This window comes from Pleurodeles waltl, chromosome 5 (genome assembly GCF_031143425.1).
Source record: "Pleurodeles waltl isolate 20211129_DDA chromosome 5, aPleWal1.hap1.20221129, whole genome shotgun sequence".
Classification (NCBI taxonomy): Eukaryota; Metazoa; Chordata; class Amphibia; order Caudata; family Salamandridae; genus Pleurodeles; species Pleurodeles waltl.
In genome coordinates this window covers 725,403,611-725,423,951 of record NC_090444.1, presented here as the reverse complement: position 1 = coordinate 725,423,951, position 20,341 = coordinate 725,403,611, and the positions used below count along the sequence as shown (strand labels likewise).

General features: G+C 47.7%; 1 protein-coding gene across 1 annotated transcript in view; it reads right to left on the bottom strand.

The window, feature by feature from the left end:
* The window catches only part of LOC138295990 (formin-2-like), a 686,093-nt gene that overhangs the window by 19,459 nt on the left and 646,293 nt on the right, over positions 1–20,341 (bottom strand). The window contains exon 17 of the mRNA XM_069234685.1: positions 5,740–5,815. Coding sequence (XP_069090786.1) covers positions 5,740–5,815 — 76 coding nt within the window. The remainder of the gene's footprint in view (positions 1–5,739; positions 5,816–20,341) is intronic.

Sequence of the window (20,341 nt, the reverse complement as noted above, 5' to 3'; positions counted from 1 at the left end):
AACAATTCAGCACTTTTACGCGACTACAAAATGCAAGCTCTGCAAGCCTAACTTATGCCAACACAACAGTAAATACAAAACGTATTTAATACATTTTAGTAAAATACAAGATATGCAAACCTATAAATACAATAATATTTCATTATGAATAATGCATTTCATATACATGGAAAAACGTTACCTATTTCATTAAGTACAACAGAGAAGTGCATTTGTTTACTTTGCACCTAAACTCAATATTTTACTAATCATTAGAAATTCACAATTATTTCTAAATGTATTGTCAGTCTGAAGTTTAAATAACATTAACATGTTTTTTCCTTCTAAAATGTGATTTAATTCAAAAGGCACCCAAGTCAGACTCTGAAATACAAGCACATGCACATTTAAAATGCGTGTCGGTGCAGTTTTCAATGTTAGTTTTTAGTGTCTCACCTGCGAATACATGCGCTAGCTCATGCCTCTCCCTCTGTGATACTTTGTTGTGTTCAATAAAGGGCTTGGACCCCACGTGTCATTCACCCTTTGTTGGTTTGTGTAGCACCCTTCTTTACAGCCTCCTAATTCGTCAAGGCGCACCTGGCGTCATTACCATTCCTTGGTGTGGAACAGTGATCAAGCATTGATTGGATCAGTTTTACTAGTGCCCATCCATTGCTCCCAAACAAAATTGCAAAGTTTTATTTTTTAAAGCCGACTTTCTTTTATTTTGTCAAGTTGTCTTTTCTCACTTTCCACTCGTTTTCTTTTTGCTCATAGGCGCTCTTCTCAAAATGACAAAAAGTTTTGTGAAATATTGCTAAATCACAGTGTTTCTTTGTTATGTGTAATCTCTGAAATAATGCATTAACGGTACACCCCAATCCACCCCGCTCAAATCTGCCCCACTACAGTGCACCCCAATCCAATCCATTTTACCCCCTCATCAATCCACCCCACCACAATCCAGTCCACTCCAACCCACCCCACCCCAATCCTCTCAATCCACCCCAATCTAATCTGCCCCACGCTAATTTGCCCCACTGTAATCAAAAACAATCTGTACCACTGGAAAGCAATCTACCCCACTCAAATTCACGCCACTGTAATCCAAAACAATCTGCCCCCCCCTCCGATCCCAAACAAATCTGGCCCAATCTGCCCCCCCCTCCGATCCCAAACAAATCTGGCCCAATCTGCCCCCCCCTCCGATCCCAAACAAATCTGGCCCAATCTGGCCCCCCCTCCGATCCCAAACAAATCTGGCCCAATCTGGCCCCCCCTCCGATCCCAAACAAATCTGGCCCCCCTCCAATCCCAAACAAATCTGGCCCCCTCCAATCCCAAACAAATCTGGCCCCCCTCCAATCCAAAACAAATCTGGCCCCCCCTCCAATCCAAAACAAATCTGGCCCCCCTCCAATCCAAAACAAATCTGGCCCCCCTCCAATCCAAAACAAATCTGGCCCCCCTCCAATCCAAAACAAATCTGGCCCCCCTCCAATCCAAAACAAATCTGGCCCCCCTCCAATCCAAAACAAATCTGGCCCCCCTCCAATCCAAAACAAATCTGGCCCCCCTCCAATCCAAAACAAATCTGGCCCCCCTCCAATCCAAAACAAATCTGGCCCCCCTCCAATCCAAAACAAATCTGGCCCCCCTCCAATCCAAAACAAATCTGGCCCCCCTCCAATCCAAAACAAATCTGGCCCCCCTCCAATCCAAAACAAATCTGGCCCCCCTCCAATCCAAAACAAATCTGGCCCCCCTCCAATCCAAAACAAATCTGGCCCCACTCCAATCCAAAACAAATCTGGCCCCACTCCAATCCAAAACAAATCTGGCCCCACTCCAATCTAGCCCCACTCCAATCCGGCCCAATCCAACCAAAAACAATCCGGCCCACTCACTATGTGCCCCACTCACAATCCAAAACTATGTGCCCCACTCACAATCCAAAACTATGTGCCCCACTCACAATCCAAAACTATGTGCCCCACTCACAATCCAAAACTATGTGCCCCACTCACAATCCAAAACTATGTGCCCCACTCACAATCCAAAACTATGTGCCCCACTCACAATCCAAAACTATGTGCCCCACTCACAATCCAAAACTATGTGCCCCACTCACAATCCAAAACTATGTGCCCCACTCACAATCCAAAACTATGTGCCCCACTCACAATCACCCCACACTAATCAAAAACAATCTGCACCAATCCATAGCAATCTGCCGCACGCCAATCCACCCCATTCTAATCCAAAACAATCTGCTCCTCCAATCCAAAACACACTCCTCCCTCCAACCAAAAACCATCTGCCCCACTCCACTCCAATCCGTCCCAATCCAACCAAAAACAAACTGCCCCGCTCCACTCCAATCCTGGCTCCTGTGACCGCCACGTCGCCCGACACCACTATGATGCCAACACCCTCCACGCCCTCAACGCCGGCCGATCAGCCACCTGCTTCCAGGCCTCACCGAAGCTCATCCATGGACTCTTCTCCTGCCGGAGCTGCAGCTCCACCAGCCCCTGAGCTACCGCCCCAACCGCCAGAGCCGGACGCAACTACCTCAGATGCATCCTTCTCAACACCCGCTCTGTCCACAAGCACGCCATCGCACTCTGGGACCTTCTCGACTCATCCTCCCTGGACATCGCCTTCCTGACGGAAACCTGGATTAACCCATCCTCAGCACCCAACATCACCATAGCCATCCTGGCGGCTACAAGATCACCCGCAGAGACCGCACCAACAGACCGGGAGGAGGGATCGCCATCATCCACAGGAACACCATCAGAATTTCAACCAACACCGAAGACACCCTCAGCACTGCCACATGCACTTCCAAATCCACATCGCTCCCAAGACCACCCTCAGAGGAACCCTCATCTACAGACCCCCTGGACCTCGACCGCAGTTCAGTGACTCCATCGCTGACGTCATCAGCACATAAGCCCTTGCTTTTACAGACTACATCCTCCTCGGAGACCTGAACTTCCACCTTGAGAACACCAATGACAGCAACTCCACCGCCCTGCTCGGCAACCTTGCCAACTTCGGACTCAAACAGCTCGTGACGTCACCCACCCACTCCGCCGGACACACACTTAACGCCATCTTCTCCGCCAGCAGCCACGTCACCTTCAGCAACACCACCAAACTCCACTGGACAACCACCGCTGCATCCACGTCACCTTTGAGAAACCCACCACGCACCACCACCCGCAACAGATCCCCGCCGCAGCTGGAACAAGGTCACCAACGACCAGCTGATCTCCGCCCTCATTCGAGCCCCACCAGCTGACACTACCGACACCGACACAGCTGCCCACAACCTCAGGCAATGGATCGACGACTGCGCCAATGCTCTCGCCCCGATCAAGAAATCCTCCTACAACCACACCGTCAGAAAGGCCACCTGGTTCACCGCCGACCTGCAAACCTCCAAACAAACAGACTTGCTGAAAACTCAAGAAGAAGTAGCACCAAAAACAGACACCGGCCACCCACACGGACCTCAAGAACACCATCCGCAGGGACCACCAGCTCATCCGTACTGCCAAGAGATCCTCATTCAAGGAACGTATAGACAACAATGCGCACAACAGCAAAGAGCTCTTCAACATCATGAAGGAACTCTCCAACCGCAACTCCAGCACCAACAACATCCCACCTTCGCAAGACCTCTGTGACTCCCTAGCCACCTTCTTTCACCACAAGATCGCAAACATCCATGACAGCTTCAACACCAAGACCCCACCGACAGTCGCCAATACCTCAGACTCACCGCCCCCGAGCCACACCAGCCACCTGCTCTCCTGGACCCACGTCAATGACAAAGATACTACCAAAGTCATGAGCACCATTCACTCCGGCTCACCATCCGACCCCTGCACGCACCACATCTTCAACAAAGCGAGCTCCAGCATCGCCCCCCCCCCCCCAACTCCGGATGATCATCAACAGCTCCTTCGAGACCACCACCTTCCTGGAAAGCTGGAAGCACACCAAGATAAACGCCTTACTCAAGAAACACAAGGCGGACCCAAAGGACCTCAAAAACATCCGGGCCATCTCCCTGCTCCCGTTCCTGGCGAAGGTCATCGAAAAAATCGTCAACAAGCAACTGACCCACTTCCTTGAGGAAATCACTCTGGACCCATCCCAATCCTTTTTACGCAGCAACCACAGCACCGAGACCGCCCTCATTGCCGCCACCGACGTCATCAGGACCCTGCTGGACAAAGGCAAAATAGTGGCCCTCATCCTCCTGGACCTCTCTGCCGCCTTTGTCACTGTTGGCCACCACACCGTACACACATGCCTCTACGATGCAGGGATCCGCAACAGAGCCCTGGACTGGATCACCGCCTTCCTCACCGGCAGAACCCAGAGAGTCCGCCTCATTCCTTTCCGATCTGTAGCCACCAAGAACATCTGCGGCGTACCCCAAGGTTCTTCCCTCAGCCCGACCCTCTTCAACGTCTACATGGCACCACTTGCCAACATCGTCCGATCCCACAACCTCAACATCGTCTCATATGCTGATGACACCCAGCTGTTTCTCTCCCTCGCCAAGGACCCTGCCACTGCCAAAACCAACTCCACTAGGGAATGAAGGCCGTCGCCAACTGGATGGAGAACAGTTGCCTAAAAATGAACTCTGACAAGATGGAGGTCCTCATCCTCAGCTCCACCCCCTCTGCCTGGGACGACTCCTGGTGGCCACACCGACAACCACCACCCATGCACGCAACCTGGGTTTCATCCTAGACTCATCGCTCTCCATGACCCAACAAGTCAACGCTGTCTCATCCTCCTGCTTCAACACCCTCTGCATGCTCCGCAAGATCTACAGGTGGATCCCCACTGAAACCAGAAGGACAGTCACCCAGGCCTCGTCAGCAGCGGACTGGACTAATGCAACACTCTACGCAGGAACCACGGCCAATCTCCAGAAAAGACTGCAATGCATTCAGAACGCCTCAGTGGGCCTCATCCTTGACATCCCCCACCGCAGCCACATCACGGCCCACCTGAGAGACCTACACTGGCTCCCCATCAACAAGAGGATCACCTTCAAGCTCCTCACCCACGCCCACAAAGCACTCTGCAATGCCAGACCAACATACCTCAATGAACGACTCACCTTTTACACCCCGAACCGACAGCTCCGCTCTGCCGACCTCGCCACTGTTCCACGCATCCACAGGACAACAATCAGTGGCAGATCATTCTCCTACTTCGCCGCCAAGACCTGGCACACCCTCCCAATCCACTTACGGCAGACCAAGGACCAGCTGACCTTCAGGAGACACCTCAAGACCTGGCTGTTAGAGTAGTAGCAGCTCCCCCATCAAAGCGCCTTGAGACTGTCGCGGGTGAGTAGCGCGCTCTACAAATGTACTGATTGATTGATTGATGTGCAACATGGCAAAACACATTGTGCAAGCCAATAGCTCTTGTATAGGGGAGACCTACTGGCTTTGCCAATGCTTGTTCAGTCTTACTTTCATACAGTTAACTGTCACATCGTGATTACTTTTGTGACACGAGGGACAGCACTAAATTTTAAGCTCTATCACAAATTAAGTTTGACAATACGATTGGGGCAGTTTTTTTTTTCTTTAAGCGTCATCCCAATGTATGAACCGCAAAAAAAAGAATTAAAACTACATGAATGACACGAAGGAAGGGAAATCATAAGAAGAAATTGCAAAAACTATATTGAGCATCAGACCAGTCACTTACTAATCCTCCAGGCTCCACAGGCTTTGTCCTAAATGGAAGTTGTTCTATTTTCTGCTTGCAAGCAGCCCCCTCTAACCTAGGGGAAAAAAAAATACTTTGTATTAAACATATGTTGAGCGATGAACATTTGAGAAATCAGATTTTGATGCTACAAATGGCAGGAATCAAACATTAAAAACGCAAAGCGCATATTTACTCTAAGCGTTTTCCCTCGTATAAGAATAATAACCTCTTGGGTGCCACAGACGAGCTTGTCTCGACCACGGTTGCTGTGTGCCGCGGATGAGACCATCTCGTACTGCACCCAGGACCACGATCCCACCTGTGGGAAAAGTCAGGGATGGAAGGGTAAACACTTCCCCTGCCACCTCCGAACCCCCTCCCCGCGATCTGATGACATCACATGCAGCAGGGACACGCTGGAAGCATTTGGTTCCAGCACAAGGAGGAGAGAGCACGGCCAATAAGTAAGTCCTTTTCCTGGGGGACGGTGAGAGAGAAACAGACACAGGGGGAAAGGAAAGAGTTTTTGCTTTTCCCCTGTGCCTGTTTTGAAAGGATTCCTGCTCCACAATCACAGGCGAGAACCGCGATTGTGGAGCAGCAATCCACCCACTAGGCACCAGGGATTTTTGTTGTTGTTTATTTTGGGGAACGACCCCTTAGGCAAGAGTCGCACCCTGGGGGGCAATAATTGGTCCATGTTTCAGCCCCCTCCCCCAGGGGCTAGATCAGCCATTTTTCCAAGGGGGGGGGAGGGGGCTGATACCCACTAGGCATCAGGGATTGTTTATAATTATGTTTTATGGCAGCGACCCCTTGGGCAAGGGTCACTGCCCTAGGGCAAGATTTTTTCCTATGTTCCGGACACCCCTGGGGCCAGATCAGCCATGTTTTCGGCCGATCTGGCACCCAGAGGGGTTGAAATCCACTAGGCACCAGGGATCTGTGTGTGTGTGTGTTTTGTGTGGGGGACAGCCCCTTGGACAAGGGTCACCCCCTAAAGAGGGCACACAACTGTTGGCCATTTCTGCCCCCCTTGGGGTAAGATCAGCCTATTATTTTTAGACCCATCTGGCCCTAGGGGGGGGAGGGGGGAGAAACCAATAAGACACCAGGGATTTTTTAGTTTGTTTTTTTGTGTGGGGCTGGCGACCCCTTCGGCAAGGGTCACCCCCCAAAGGGGGCACACAACTATTAGCCATTTCCGCCCCACCTTGGGGGCAGATCAGCCTATTGTTTTCGCAGAAACCACTTAGGCACCAGGGTTTGGTGTGTGTTTTGTTTGGAGGTAGCCCCTTGGGCAAGGGTCGCTCCCCATGGGGGTGCATCACTGTTGGCCATATCTGCCCCCCCCCCCCTTTGGGGGCAAACAGGCCTATTTTTCTGCCCCCAAAGTGGGAACACAACTGTTGGCCATTTCTGCCCCCTTTGGAGCACATCAGCTTATTGTTTAAGACACATCTGCCCCCAAGTGGGGCAGAAACCACTTATGCACCAGGGATTGGTGTGTGTGTTTTGTTTCGGGGGCAGCCCCTTGGGCAAGGGTCGCTCCCCATGGGGACACATCACTGTTGGCCATTTCTGCCCACAATTGGGGGCAAATTGGCCTATTTTTGTAAGTTCCCTCTGCCCCCAAGCAGAAAGCCCACTAGGGAAGATGTATTTATTTATTTTAAAAGAGCATGGAGGTGTGGCCATATCCACACCCCTCATAAATGGAGACAAAGTTGTTCTGCACACAGGTGGGAAGATGGGGCAATTACCTTCCGGAATCTGCAGCAATCCACAAAATTCATACCACCCAGCATTGTCGCATCTATACTGATAAAAAATCTGCCCCACTTGTCAGCCTAAAAATGTTTTTTTTTTTCATACTGCCCTTTTGGACCCACTTAGGTTTCCCCTCAATTTCAACATGTTTTTGGCTCTTCCCTGTCACAGGCACTTGGCTAACTATCGACACCAGGGCAGTGCGCGCTCTATTGGCAACAAGAATTCAAAATCCCAGCACTCTCAAAACAACGTAATTTATGCAATGTGCTAATATGTTGTTGTTTAACCTTTTGCATTACAGAGTTTAATCCTGAAGACTTATTTTTAATGTGTTTACAAATACTGTTCATTTGCAATGTATTGCTGCAGGCTTTCAGAGTGTGTTAGGCTGTGGTCCCTTTCCAGGGCTTTCCAGAGACTTTCTCTGCAGCATGCCTGGGTGCGGTTGTGGGTTGGGCCAAGACTCTATAAAAAGGAGCCAGCCCAGCTCCAAGTGCTCACTATTCAGGAGGTCCCGGTGCAGAGCAGCAGCTACTTCCTAAGCTCCTGTCCCGATGGCCTATTTGATCTTCCAGGCCTCTGCCCTTCATTCTTCATTGTTCTGGGCGGTAAGACGGTGGTTGGGCTGGCCTCCCAACGCCGTTATCGAGAACTTTCATATTCTTCGGCCAAATTCTTTAATGATTAACAGATTACTTTGTGCGCTACCATTTCTTGACATTACATGGTGGCTTACGAATCAGCAAGACGCGCAATTCGTTTCATGTTGATTTAATCTAGTTATTCAGTGCGCGCTGTTATTTCTTGACATTTGCATCGTGGCTTGCGGATCGGCAAGACGCGCCATCCGTTTAATGGTGATTTAACCTTGATATTCGTTGCGTGCTTCCATTTCTTGACATTTTACATGGTGGCACTCGAATCGGCAAGACGCACAATTCTCTCCTCGAGCCTAATTTATGTTGTTCATTGTATGCCACTATACTAAGACATTTATTAGGTAGTATTCGATTTGACAAGTTGTGTGATTTGTTTCCTGAATCCGTATTGTGTTATTCATGGTGCACAATCCTTTTATGCTGTTTACTACATATATGAAAATCTGCAAGGTGCACAATTCGTGTTGAAACATTTCAAGAGAACACAAAAGGCCAGAGTTTCTAGATGCAATATTGCATGGTCCTAGTATGCATTCTTAAAAAACGGATTCATATGACTGGTTTAGAACTTATTCAGAATGTTTTTCCTGATTCTCATGTAAAGGAAAGTACTTGAATTTGAAAGTTTTATTTAATCCCTCTTGATTCCCTTACATGTATCCGGCCATCTTGAAACTTAGTCATTTTAAGCCTAATTCTTAGGTTGTTCATGTTTTCAGAATCATAGTCTAGTATTGATTTCATGAGATGTAATTTTGATAGTGTGTTTTAACCTTTTTCCTACCACAGGTCTCCTTCCCAGCTGTTCCCTTCCTAATCCCCTCTTCCCCTCTTGAACTCTCTTAGCCTCTGTGATTTATCTATCAGAGTCTTGGAGCTGTTCAGTGGTGGACGTTTTGGGAACGTGCGCAGACCCTGAGGATCTGGTGACTCTGACACTAACTGACACAAGTGAAGTATCACTTATCGGGAGACTGAGGGGAACATTTAGCTAAATTTGAGGTTTGCTGAGGATTCTGGTGAATCCACACAAGTCACACCTCCCTGGACTCCCTCAGGTGTCTAGATGTCAGAAATGTCTTGTTTTGGTACGCTTCCCTAGATGGCTGCTGAGCCCAGGAACGCAAATGCCCTCCCCCCTGCAAAAACAGGTTGTTTGTAATTGATCATTTTGATGTGTCCACGTAGTGTTTTGGGGCATTTCCTGCTGCGGGCACTAGGCCTGCCCACACAATTGAGGTACCAATTTTATCGGGAGATTTGGGGAATGCTGGGTATAAGGATATTTGTGGCTCCTGTCAGAATCCAGAACTTTCTGTCACCGAAATGTGAGGAAAAAGTGTTTTTTTGGCCAAATTGTGAGGTTTGCTAAGGATTCTGGGTAACAGAATCTGGTGAGAGCACCACAAGTTACCCCATCCTGGGTACCCCTAGGTGTCTAGTTTTCAGAAATGTCCAGGTTTCCTAGGTGCCGGCTGAGCTACAGGCCAAAATCCACAGCTAGGCACTTTCCAAAAAACACATCAGATTTCAATGTAAAAATGTGATGTGTCCATATTTTGTTTTGGGGTGTTTGTCGCAGGCACTAGGTCCACCCACACAAGTGAGGTACCATTTTTATCGGGAGACTTGAGGGAACACAGTAAAAGAACAAGTGTTATTGCCTCTTATCTTTTTATAAATTTTTTCCTTCCAAATATAAGGCAGTATGTAAGAAAGACGTGTATTTGAGAAATACCTTGTAATTCACATGCTAGTATGGGGACCCCCGAATTCAGAGATGTGCAAATAACCACTGCTTCTCAATACCTTATCTTGTGTGGATTTTGGAAATACAAAGGTTTCATTGATACCTATTTTTCACTCTATATTTTGCCAAATGAATTGCTGTATACGGGTCTACAATGAAAACCCTTTGCAAGGTGCAGCTCATTTACTGGCTCTGGGTACCTAGAGTTCTTGATGAACCTACAAGCCCTATATTTTCCCACAACCGGAAGAGTCCAGCAGACATAACAGTGTATTGCTTTTGAAAATTTGACATATCAGGAAAAAGTTAGAGTAAAACGTGGACAGGTATGGTTGGTTCTTTTCACCTCAATTTCAATATATTTTCTTTTATTTCAGCTGTTATTTTCTGTAGGAAAACCTTGCAGGATCTACACAAGTGACCCCTTGCTAAAGTCAGAATTTTGTCGACTTTTCAGAAATGTTTAGATGTCCGGGATCCACCATTGGTTTCACAGCCATATCTGTCACTAACTGGAAGGAGGATGAAAGCACAAGAAATAGTAAAAATGGGGTATGTCCCAGTAAAATGACAAAATTGTGTTGAGAAACGTGCATTTCGGATTCAAGTCTGCCTGTTCCTGAAAGCTGGGAAGATGTTGATTTTAGCACTCCAAACGCTTTGTTGATGCCATATGAGGGGGGAAAAAAAACACATGCTTTCTTTTGCAGCCCTTTTTTCCCCATTTATCCAAAAAAAAAAAAAAAAAACATTTAGCTGTATTTTGGCTAATTTCTTTGTCTCCTCCAGGGAAGCCCACAAACTCTGGGTACCTTTAGAATTCCTAGGATGTTGGGAAAAAGGACACAAATCTGGCGTGGAAAGCTTGTGGAAAGCTTGTGTGAACAAAAAGTTATGAGAGCCTAATCGCAAACTACACCAAATAGCTGAAAAAAGGCTCAGCAAAGGATAGGGAAAAGGCCTGCCAGCAACGGAGTTAAAGCTCTCTGTATTTCTTATAAGGCTTTTACACTCCCAGGGCTCCAAATACCTTTGTTCCACCTTAAGATGGTATGTGCTTAGCCACCACTTAAGATCCATCAGGCTTCACCTGGCCTCAGTGCTCCGTTGCAGGAAATCCAAATGGGGTGACAGTCTTTTTGGTGGTGTGGAATACTCTCCTGCTCCGTATCAGGAAAGTGGAAACTTTCATGCTTTTCCGGAAACAGCAGAAAACATGTCTCTTTGCACTATAACTTGCCTCTGGGAAGTTGATTGTGGAATCTCATCTTGCTCAGCTTTCACTTCTCTCACTTCGCTTAGAGCGTCGATGCTATGGCCAGAAAGCACTTTACAAATGCACAGAAATACAAGAGCATGGATTCAAATAATTGAGAGCTGTGAAGAGGGTGCAGAGGCAACAAGGTGAACACATTGGTCAGACGGGAGAGGCAGTGGCACACAACAGACCATGGAGAGCAGGGAAAAAGGGGTAGGGACAACAAACCAATGATGAGGGCCAAGCAAGGAGGTGGCAATATAACAGATCACTGAGGGCAGAAGGAAGGAGCAGAGGCAGTACAACCATACATGCCGTAAGAACTGCTTCAGGCAGGGAACTCCCAAAGTTTTTATGCGCAAAAAGGCTTTATTTTGTCTCCTGACTAAAATCTCCTCTTTTTCCAATGTACGTCAGTCTGGAAAATGAATTAGTATTTTTTTTTCTCTTCAAAATCTCCCTCTTACCAAGTTCAAAATGTTGGCAAGTATGGTACATTGGATCACTGAGGGTAGGAGGAATGGGGTAGGGACATGGACTCCGGAGGGCGATGGGAAGGGGCACCTAACTGAGCTTACAGGTCAGGCATCAGGGGTTGCAGCAGCACAATACATCACACAGGGAAGTGGGATAGCACTGCAGCACAAAATACCATGGAAAGCAATAGGCTAAGAACCAGGCCATGCACATGAAAAACAGAGTAGAGGAGAAAGAGACAAAGCCAGCAAGTTGACCACACCGTCAAACAGGAGGGACACTTACAGCATAAATTACCATGAAGGACAGGAGGAAGGGTTCAGGGGCACAACACCAAACCAGACAAAGCAGGGAGGGAGGGGATAGGGTAGTGCACATGGAAAACTGAGGGCAGGGGGCAGGACAGGAGCAGTAAGCTGACCATGGAGGGCACCGAGATGGGCACTGGAAGCACAACACACCATGGAGGAAAACAGGGAGACTAATGGGACACACAGACAACAGAGGGAAGGTGGGAGGGGGTCAGGGGCAGCAGGCTGACCACACATGACAGGTGGGAGGGGCTGTGGCAACACAAAAGACCATGCATGTCAAAGCAGGAGAGTTAGTGGCCGTACAAAGGCCGTGGTGGGCAAGAGGGAGGGGGCAGGGGCATGCACAAAGGACCTGTTATTTGCAGATTAATTTCTAAGATTATCTGCTGCCTGGTGTTGTCATGACATGTTAGGCCCATGGTGTCTATCATTTTTCTCAGAGTTAGTGCATTTTGAGAGATCAGGCAAAGGCAGTCTGAGGTCATGGGAGATTAAAACTGGAGTCACAAAGGGAGGACTTATCCACAAGATGTAGGCTCTAAGGGGGCAGGGAATGTTGTGCATATTATCTAACAAACTTCAAATATAGTCTCCCACTTTTTTCAATTTCACTGTTACAACTTGTCAACACTCTTTCAATAGGGACTCCAGGTTGTGAAAGAAAGGTTTGCAGATGTTAAGTAGTTCAGACATGAGGTCGGATAGGGCCAGGATGGCTGGATTGTTAGGTCGAACAAGATTTGGCTTTGGTTTATGGGTCTTAGTTGGCCCCTTAAGGGTTTCTCATTACTCCACATATGCTTAGGTGGCGATGGCTTGTTTCACACTAGAGCTTATGCTGCTTGGGCCAGCAATAAAAATCTCATCAGGTATATCAGGAACAACACAGAAGTTCATGAGCTGTATGGGGCTTGTCGGTTTCTCACCAGGTCAAGGGACCTTAATCTGAGCAGCGTTTGACAGTATAGAGCTGGGATCCACCTGTTTGCCTTGGTCAGATATTGGGTTTTTGATCAGTTTCCAGATTACTTTTATCTGAAATTCCACTTGCGCCAACTCTGTTGTAATTAACCCCATGGCATGAGATAGACATGAAGTTATAAGAGGGGATGTGGCGTTACCTTTGTCTTTGAGGTTTTTCAGGCAATTTGGCTTTTTGCTTTCATTCTTCACACAAAGAGGTGCAGACAAAAAAAAAAGTCGCCAATGATCGAGCAGGGAGAAAGGGTCTTACCTTGAGCTGGAGGGTCTGTCCATGAGACCAAGGAGGTGTGGTCCAGCCCAGCCTCCTCCGGGCATGGATGTCCCTGCCCTTGGCCCAGGCTTTGTTCGGGTGCTTCTCACACAGCAGGTTGTGGCGATGCACTATTACAGCACAAGAGGATGATGGACGGAGTGTTGAAACTTTTCACTCACTCACCCCCAGTCGCAGATTCTGGTTTAATCCATTGTTCTTTTGCTCACCATGCCACCCCAGTTTGGACCCAGCCATATGCAAATCAGTCTTAGACCCTGTTCCCCATGGGAACAGTCCAGCCCGAACTGCCAGGCCTGGTCCTTCCTGGACCAGAAACAAGCATCCTGGGACTGGTTTAGGGTATCACCCTTCATCAGCCAAGCTAGCTTGAATCCAGTGGTATAGTGAGCAAGAGACCCACGCCTGGGCATACTATTACAGTCACAAGTACTGCTCTCCTGCCCCTCGTTCTGCTCACCTACTGTCCTCACTGGGATTCTAGGATACAAATCCCTTGCTGCACAAGTTGGCTTCATTAAACAAAGTCCTAAAAGCTACAGTCCTTGACAAAATTGCAGGGTTCGAGATCTTTTAAGGTGTCAATTGCTTTGAAATTACGTCAAAGATTCCCCATATGTAATATATTGACAACTTTGTCTTGGGAAACTGTTTTGAAGCGCTGACAACTGGTTACATGATAGACTGTAAATTAAATGGAATAACCATTAAATGGAATGCCCATTAGAATGTGTATTTGTTATAGAGGTAAATATAGTTTGAATTTACTCAATTGGATAACATTTATCAATCTCCTAATCTAGAACTAAAATCCTTTGAGTGAAGCATTTTACTCTGAAAAAAATCCCTTTTAATTTCATGTGAAGCTTTACTGTACCTTACAATCAATAGTAAAACAGCAGACATTACAGTTTTGCATGCAGCCTCATAAAACACTGATTTTCTGCCACATAAAATGTGCCTTTCCATACTAAAAAAACCTCCCTTTATTTAATTTTTCATGGACATTTTTAAAATGAAAACAAACGCTTTGTGTTTACAGTGACTGTATTCAATTAATTTACATCAGTGGGTGGCTGCCAAGTTAGATTAGCTGCTGGATCCATAAAGTCCTGAGGCAGAAACAAATGAAATACAATCATAAAAAAACAAAGAAGAATAAAAAATAGGAAATGATTGTAAGAAAAAGTTTGGAGCAAGATGTGCGGTACCGAGCAAGATGGCTGCACAGATGCTCCTGCCGGAGCTCCAACCAGCCCGACAAAGGAATCCTGCATGTTTTTCTCATTATCTCCTCCAGCCTTGCTGCCAAAAGTGGGGGCAGTGGCCGGAGGTGGGGGGCATCTCCACTAGCTGGGATGTCCTGGGGCGCTGTAACAAAAGGGGTGAGCCTTTGAGGCTCACCACCAGGTGTTACAGTTCCTGCAGGGGGAGGTGTGAAGCACCTCCACCCAGTACAGGCTTTGTTCCTGGCCACAGAGTGACAAAGGCACTCTCCCCATGTGGCTAGCAACATGTCTGGTGGTAGACACTGTAGGGGCATAGTGCTCATGCACATATGCCCTCACCTGTGGTATAGTGCACCCTGCCTTAGGGCTGTAAGGCCTGCTAGAGGGGTGACCTACCTATGCCACAGGTAGTGTGAGGTTGGCATGGCACTATGAGGGGAGTGCCATGTCGACTTAGTCATTTTCTCCCCACCAGCACACACAAGCTGTGAGGCAGTGTGCATGTGCTGAGTGAGGGGGTCCCTAGGGTGGCATAAGACATGTGGCAGCCCTTAGAGACCTTCCCTGGCATCAGGGCCCTTGGTACCAGGGGTACCAGTTACAAGGGACTTAGCTGAGTGCCAGGGCTGTGCCAATTGTGGAATCAAAGGTACAGTTTAGGGAAAGAACACTGGTGCTGGGGCCTGGTTAGCATGGTCCGAGCACACTTTCAATCAAAACTTGGCATCAGCAAAGGCAAAAAGTTAGTGGATAACCATGCCAAGGAGGCATTTCCTTACATGGCCTTTACTCCATTGTTACATGGACCTGAAGCACATAGAGACTGCCCCCTACCCGTGGTCGCTATAATTGACACAGAGAAGGTGGGAAGACCTGCTGGGGACCCATGCTCAGTGTGGGCAGACGCCAACAGACGAGGAAGTTGTAGCTGTGCCCAAAAAACACAGTGAGTCAGTGGAGATGTTGTAGTACTGCAGCCCGAATAGGAGCCCCCCCCCCCCCCTCCCAACACCAACAGACCGCATCAAAGCAGATGATTTGCTTGGTCCGGGCTTCAAGTATGCCCCCCCCCCCTGGCCCCCTCCACCAACTATGGACCAAAAGAGAACTGAGACGCCCTAAGGAACTGCACTCAGAACAGTGTAAAGTACTGGATTTAAATAGTGAGTGGGTCATGATTTACACACCCCTAGCGCCCCGTATAAGCAAACCCCTGTCAACGATCTTGTCTGAGTGATTGTGCTCCAAAAGAGTACCATATTTGTTCGACTAAGGATATGGACATAATGGGCAAGGACAAGGCACCAAAACCAACTCAGACCAATAAGATAATGAAGCATAGTCAGGCAGTCTCCAAGCCGGAATGACCTGGTGATGGATCTGGGAAGGTGCCGGGAGCTCAGATGGAGAAGGGGACCCTCGCTTGCAGATTTGATGGAGGCCATCAAAAACACAGAGACAGAGTTAGCAACAAAAATGAATGTAATGGCAGATCTTCATGGCGCTGCTGACCATGTCACAGCCGCAGAGGATACTGTGGGAGGAATACAGAAAGATGTAACTACTCTCCGAGACACAGTGTCTTCCCTGCAACAATTAACAGTGCAACTGGAACATATTGAAGACTCCGAGACGATCCAGGAGGAATAACCTGCGTTTTGTAGGATTTCCTGAGAGGGCGGAGGGGCAATCAGCAGAACTATTTTTGGAATACGGGATGTTCAAGATCATGCCTCCCCTCAAACTGTTTTAGTCCTTCATGTCCAAGAGAGAGCACAAGGCGATAGTGCCTCCATCAAGATCTTGATCACCTCAGCGTGGCTTAATAGCCCGTCTGTAACTTTAGAGACCACAATACAATTCACCAACATGTGCACTTAAAGGGCCTGCCAGAGTTTGAGGGAAAGCAGATATCTGTTTTCCTGTACTATACCCAAAAGGTCCAAAAGCAATGCAAAGTGTATATAGAAGTGATAAAACGACTGAGGATCCTTAATCTAAGATACAGTCTCATGTTCCCAGGGAAGCTCCGAGTGCCGCACAAAGGAAATGTGCATTTCTTTTTCTTCAGCTGACGAGGCCAGTGAATGGCTGAATGTGGTTGTGGGTCGTTCCCCCTGGGATCATAGACAGTGAGGACCCCTATATCGACTGTGCAAACACTATCTGCCCAACTACAGAAGCAGAAGAAGGGAAAAAAGACAAGCTGATCCTTCTGTGGTCCAGCCACATAGTGATCTGCTCGGATGGCACACTGAGGAACACCGGGGCTGGAGAGGACTTGCGGGAGACATTTAGGACCCACTAGGGATGTGTAGACTCTGGTATAGAGAGAATGGACAGTGGCTTGGCTTGATCCACAACCCTGTGCACAGTGAGTACAGCCAACGTAGATTGAGGGTGATAGGCCCTGTGGTATGCCATGCCACGAACTGTAGAATTTAAAATGGTTAAAAACAGTGTCACAGCGCTGAAAGCTCATGGAACTTATGACTGATGGGATAGACTGTGGTGTCCCTGAGGGGTCCCATGGGCGCTATGTACTGTTAATTAAATGAGCCCAGGATTAGTGGTGAATACGAGAGCAATATAGAGGATATTTGATTCTTATTCACAATGGCACATACTGGCTGGTCGGAAGCTATAAGGGCAAGGGGCACAGGCCCGATGGGGCAGCTTGAGGATTACCACCCCGCAGTCTCGAGAGTGTACTGACCCCTAGCATAGCATAGAGTTGTTTTATAGACATTTTGTGTTTCTAAGTTATGAAAGGGAATGGGGCAGAAAAGGTTAGTTCTAGCACTGCTATGTTTTAGGCAGGGCTGGTTTGCCTTACTGCCCATGGGTTTGGGGGGTGGAGGGGCCGGGAGTTGGGACGAGAGTTACACTACCTGTTTTACTGGTGTATGGGGATGTAAGCTGCTTCTGCGTATGGAGAGGCTGGTACAGGGTGCTGTTGGTCCCCTTGGGTATGTTTGTAGATAGAATACCTGGATGCCCTGCCGCTGAAATGGTTCCGATTCCATTGCTGAATATGATTATGGACGAAACAATAAATTTTGCGACTTGGAATGTTAGGGATCTGGCGCAGTTGGATAAGAGGCAGGGAGTATTTGCCTAACTAAAGATGTATTTAGTCTCTGTGGCATTCCTCCCCCATGGGTGGGGAGATTGTTTTGCTAGTCCCTGTGAGAGACAGATGGGTCAATTGTATGCAACCTCATTTCCCGGATATGCCCGAGGTTCTATGATTTGAGTGGCTTCTGGGATACCCTTTCATCACAGGGAATGTGTCTTCTATCCGGAAGGGCAGTACGTGATCGTGTATGGTAACAGATGGTCATGAAATATGCCCCTAATAATGACACTGAGATCTTTTATGGTGAAGTGGTGACTGCCGCTGCAAAGTACTTATCTGTGGAAGTAGTGTTGGCAGGTGACTGCAATTGGGTCATAGATGGGATTCTTGCTAGAGAACCGCCGTATAGGAACACAAAGTCACACATGAAAAGGCAATTGGGGGATTCACTGTGGGGCTTACATCTGTTGGATATTTGAAAAAAGACACCCTGACACTAGAGAGTTCTCCTGGTATATACCTGCTGCAGTGACACACAGATGAATTGATAACTGGTTTGTGTTAGCTGACCTGGCACGGAGGGTAAAGGACATTACCTATCAGACACATTATCTATCCTATCACTCCTCATTGTTGATGAGTTTAAAGAAGGGGCGCACATGCCCTTCGATCCCCTTGTGGTGCCTGCATACGGAGGAATTGTCAGATCCTCCGTTTGCAACTGCAGTTTAGGAACAGCTTGCTCACTATTTTTACATAACCTGGGAGAGCTTCAGCACTAGGGACATTGTCTGGGATGCCATTTAGACAGTGCTCATAGGGGGTTGTATTAAGACCACGTATGGTGACAACTGGAGCAATATTTGACTGGGGTGAGCGGTGAACTCCGCTCGTGAAGTTTTTCCCCCACTCCGTGCTCCGCTTACAGCGCAGAGTTGCGAAAGACTGTGCAGAGCAGAGGTTTTTTTCCTTGTTTGTGCTTGCCAACATTAAGTTGGCGACCGCAAGCGAGGAAAATCTTACTCCAGACCACCTCCTGGAGAGATTTCTAAACACAGGCAGTTGCGGATGGTTGCTACCCATCACACTGAGAAACCTGTTCACAATGAGGAAGCTGCTGCTCGAGTAGAAAATCTACTTGAGTGGCAAAAAAGAAGAAGTGCCCTTTTGCTCTGCACTGGGTGCAGTTCACGCAGATTTTGCAGCGTGGGACAATCACCCAGCACTAAAAATCGGCACGAACTAACACACTCTGCCACATGCAGATCTTCGCCTAGGCTTGACTGAGGGTGAATCCCAACTACATGATATATAGGGGATGCTACCATCACAGCTGTAGAGACTGGACAAATGGAGGCAGGTGATCGGAAACCTATTAGATGATTGGAGCAGATTAGAGAACACACTTACACTGCAGGTTGTCAAAGAAAACATGCAGAGGGAGATATACCCAGAGCAATGCTGGTGCACCTACTAATGCAACAAGAATCATGGTGCTCCCGTTCTGACCATGCGGGATCAGATGGGAACACTAGTGAAAACTCAAACAGCAATAAATTAGGTTTTTTGGGCCCACCTCTGCAAGACCTATGCCAAACGTAAAGAGGGGATCAGATGATGATGGGGAGGCACTACTTGCCAGGATAAAACTCCCTAGACTAATGGCAGAAGATAGGACAGCACTGTAAAATCCACTCATGAAGCAGGAACTCCTGATAGTGTTAAAATGGTTAAAAAACACTAAGACGCCGGGAAGTGATCGACACCTGGAAGAGTTTTATCATAAATATGCCGATGTGATGGTTGAGAAATTGTTAGAAGTCTATCAAGAGGCATTTACACTAGGACGATTGCCTGACACTAAGAGAGGCACTAATGGTTTTAATACTGAATCCCCGAAGAAGCATCCTCTTATGGCCCGCTCTCGCTCCTAAACATGGATGTTAAAATATTAAATATTAAGTGGCGTACTGGCTCTGGCTGTGAGGTTGCTCCCACACTTACCTTCAACGATACACACAGACCAGTGTGGCTTTATACCGCAGAGGAGCACCATGTACAATATTCATAGGTTGACCCATATCATTCATGCAGTACACTTGAGGGAGGGGTCCTATGCACTAGGCTGCCTTGATAGCAAACAAGCATTTGATTCACTTAACTGAGAACACCTCTAGAAAGTCCTGGAATAGGCAGGACATAGACCCCAATATATAGCATGGGACAAATTGCTATACACAGACCCGGCGGCAAAGGTGCGGACGAGTGGCATAGTGTCAAAATGCTTTCAATTGCATTGGGGCACCCAACAGAGTTGACCCCTCTCGCCTCTGCTGTTTGCCCTTGTCATGGAGCCTCTTGCAGAACTTCTGCAGTGTGAAATGTGACCATGGGTATCAAAATTGGGGAGGCTACACGTGGTGTCCTTCTACGCTAATAATGCCCTTATATACATGCGTGACCAGGTGGATGCAGTTTGTTTTTCTGCGTATATTACGTACCTTCAAAAAAGTATTGGGACTCTTTATTAATGTAGATAAATCCCAGGTGCTCTTGATTGGGGGCCTGGTAGAAGTACAACTGTGTCTGCTTCCGGAAGTGTGGCTCTCGTGGGGAACTGAGGGAATTTGTTTTCTGAGAATCAGGTTAGCCCACTCAAAGCAATGGTTTCTAGATCTCAACATTGGTAGAATGCTGAAGGGATTAAGATCATCCATTCGTTTCTGAAAGAACTCCCTTTGCCATTAAGAGGCAAAGTGGCGATTGTTAATGGTAATGCTCCCTAGATGTCTATACATTTTGCAG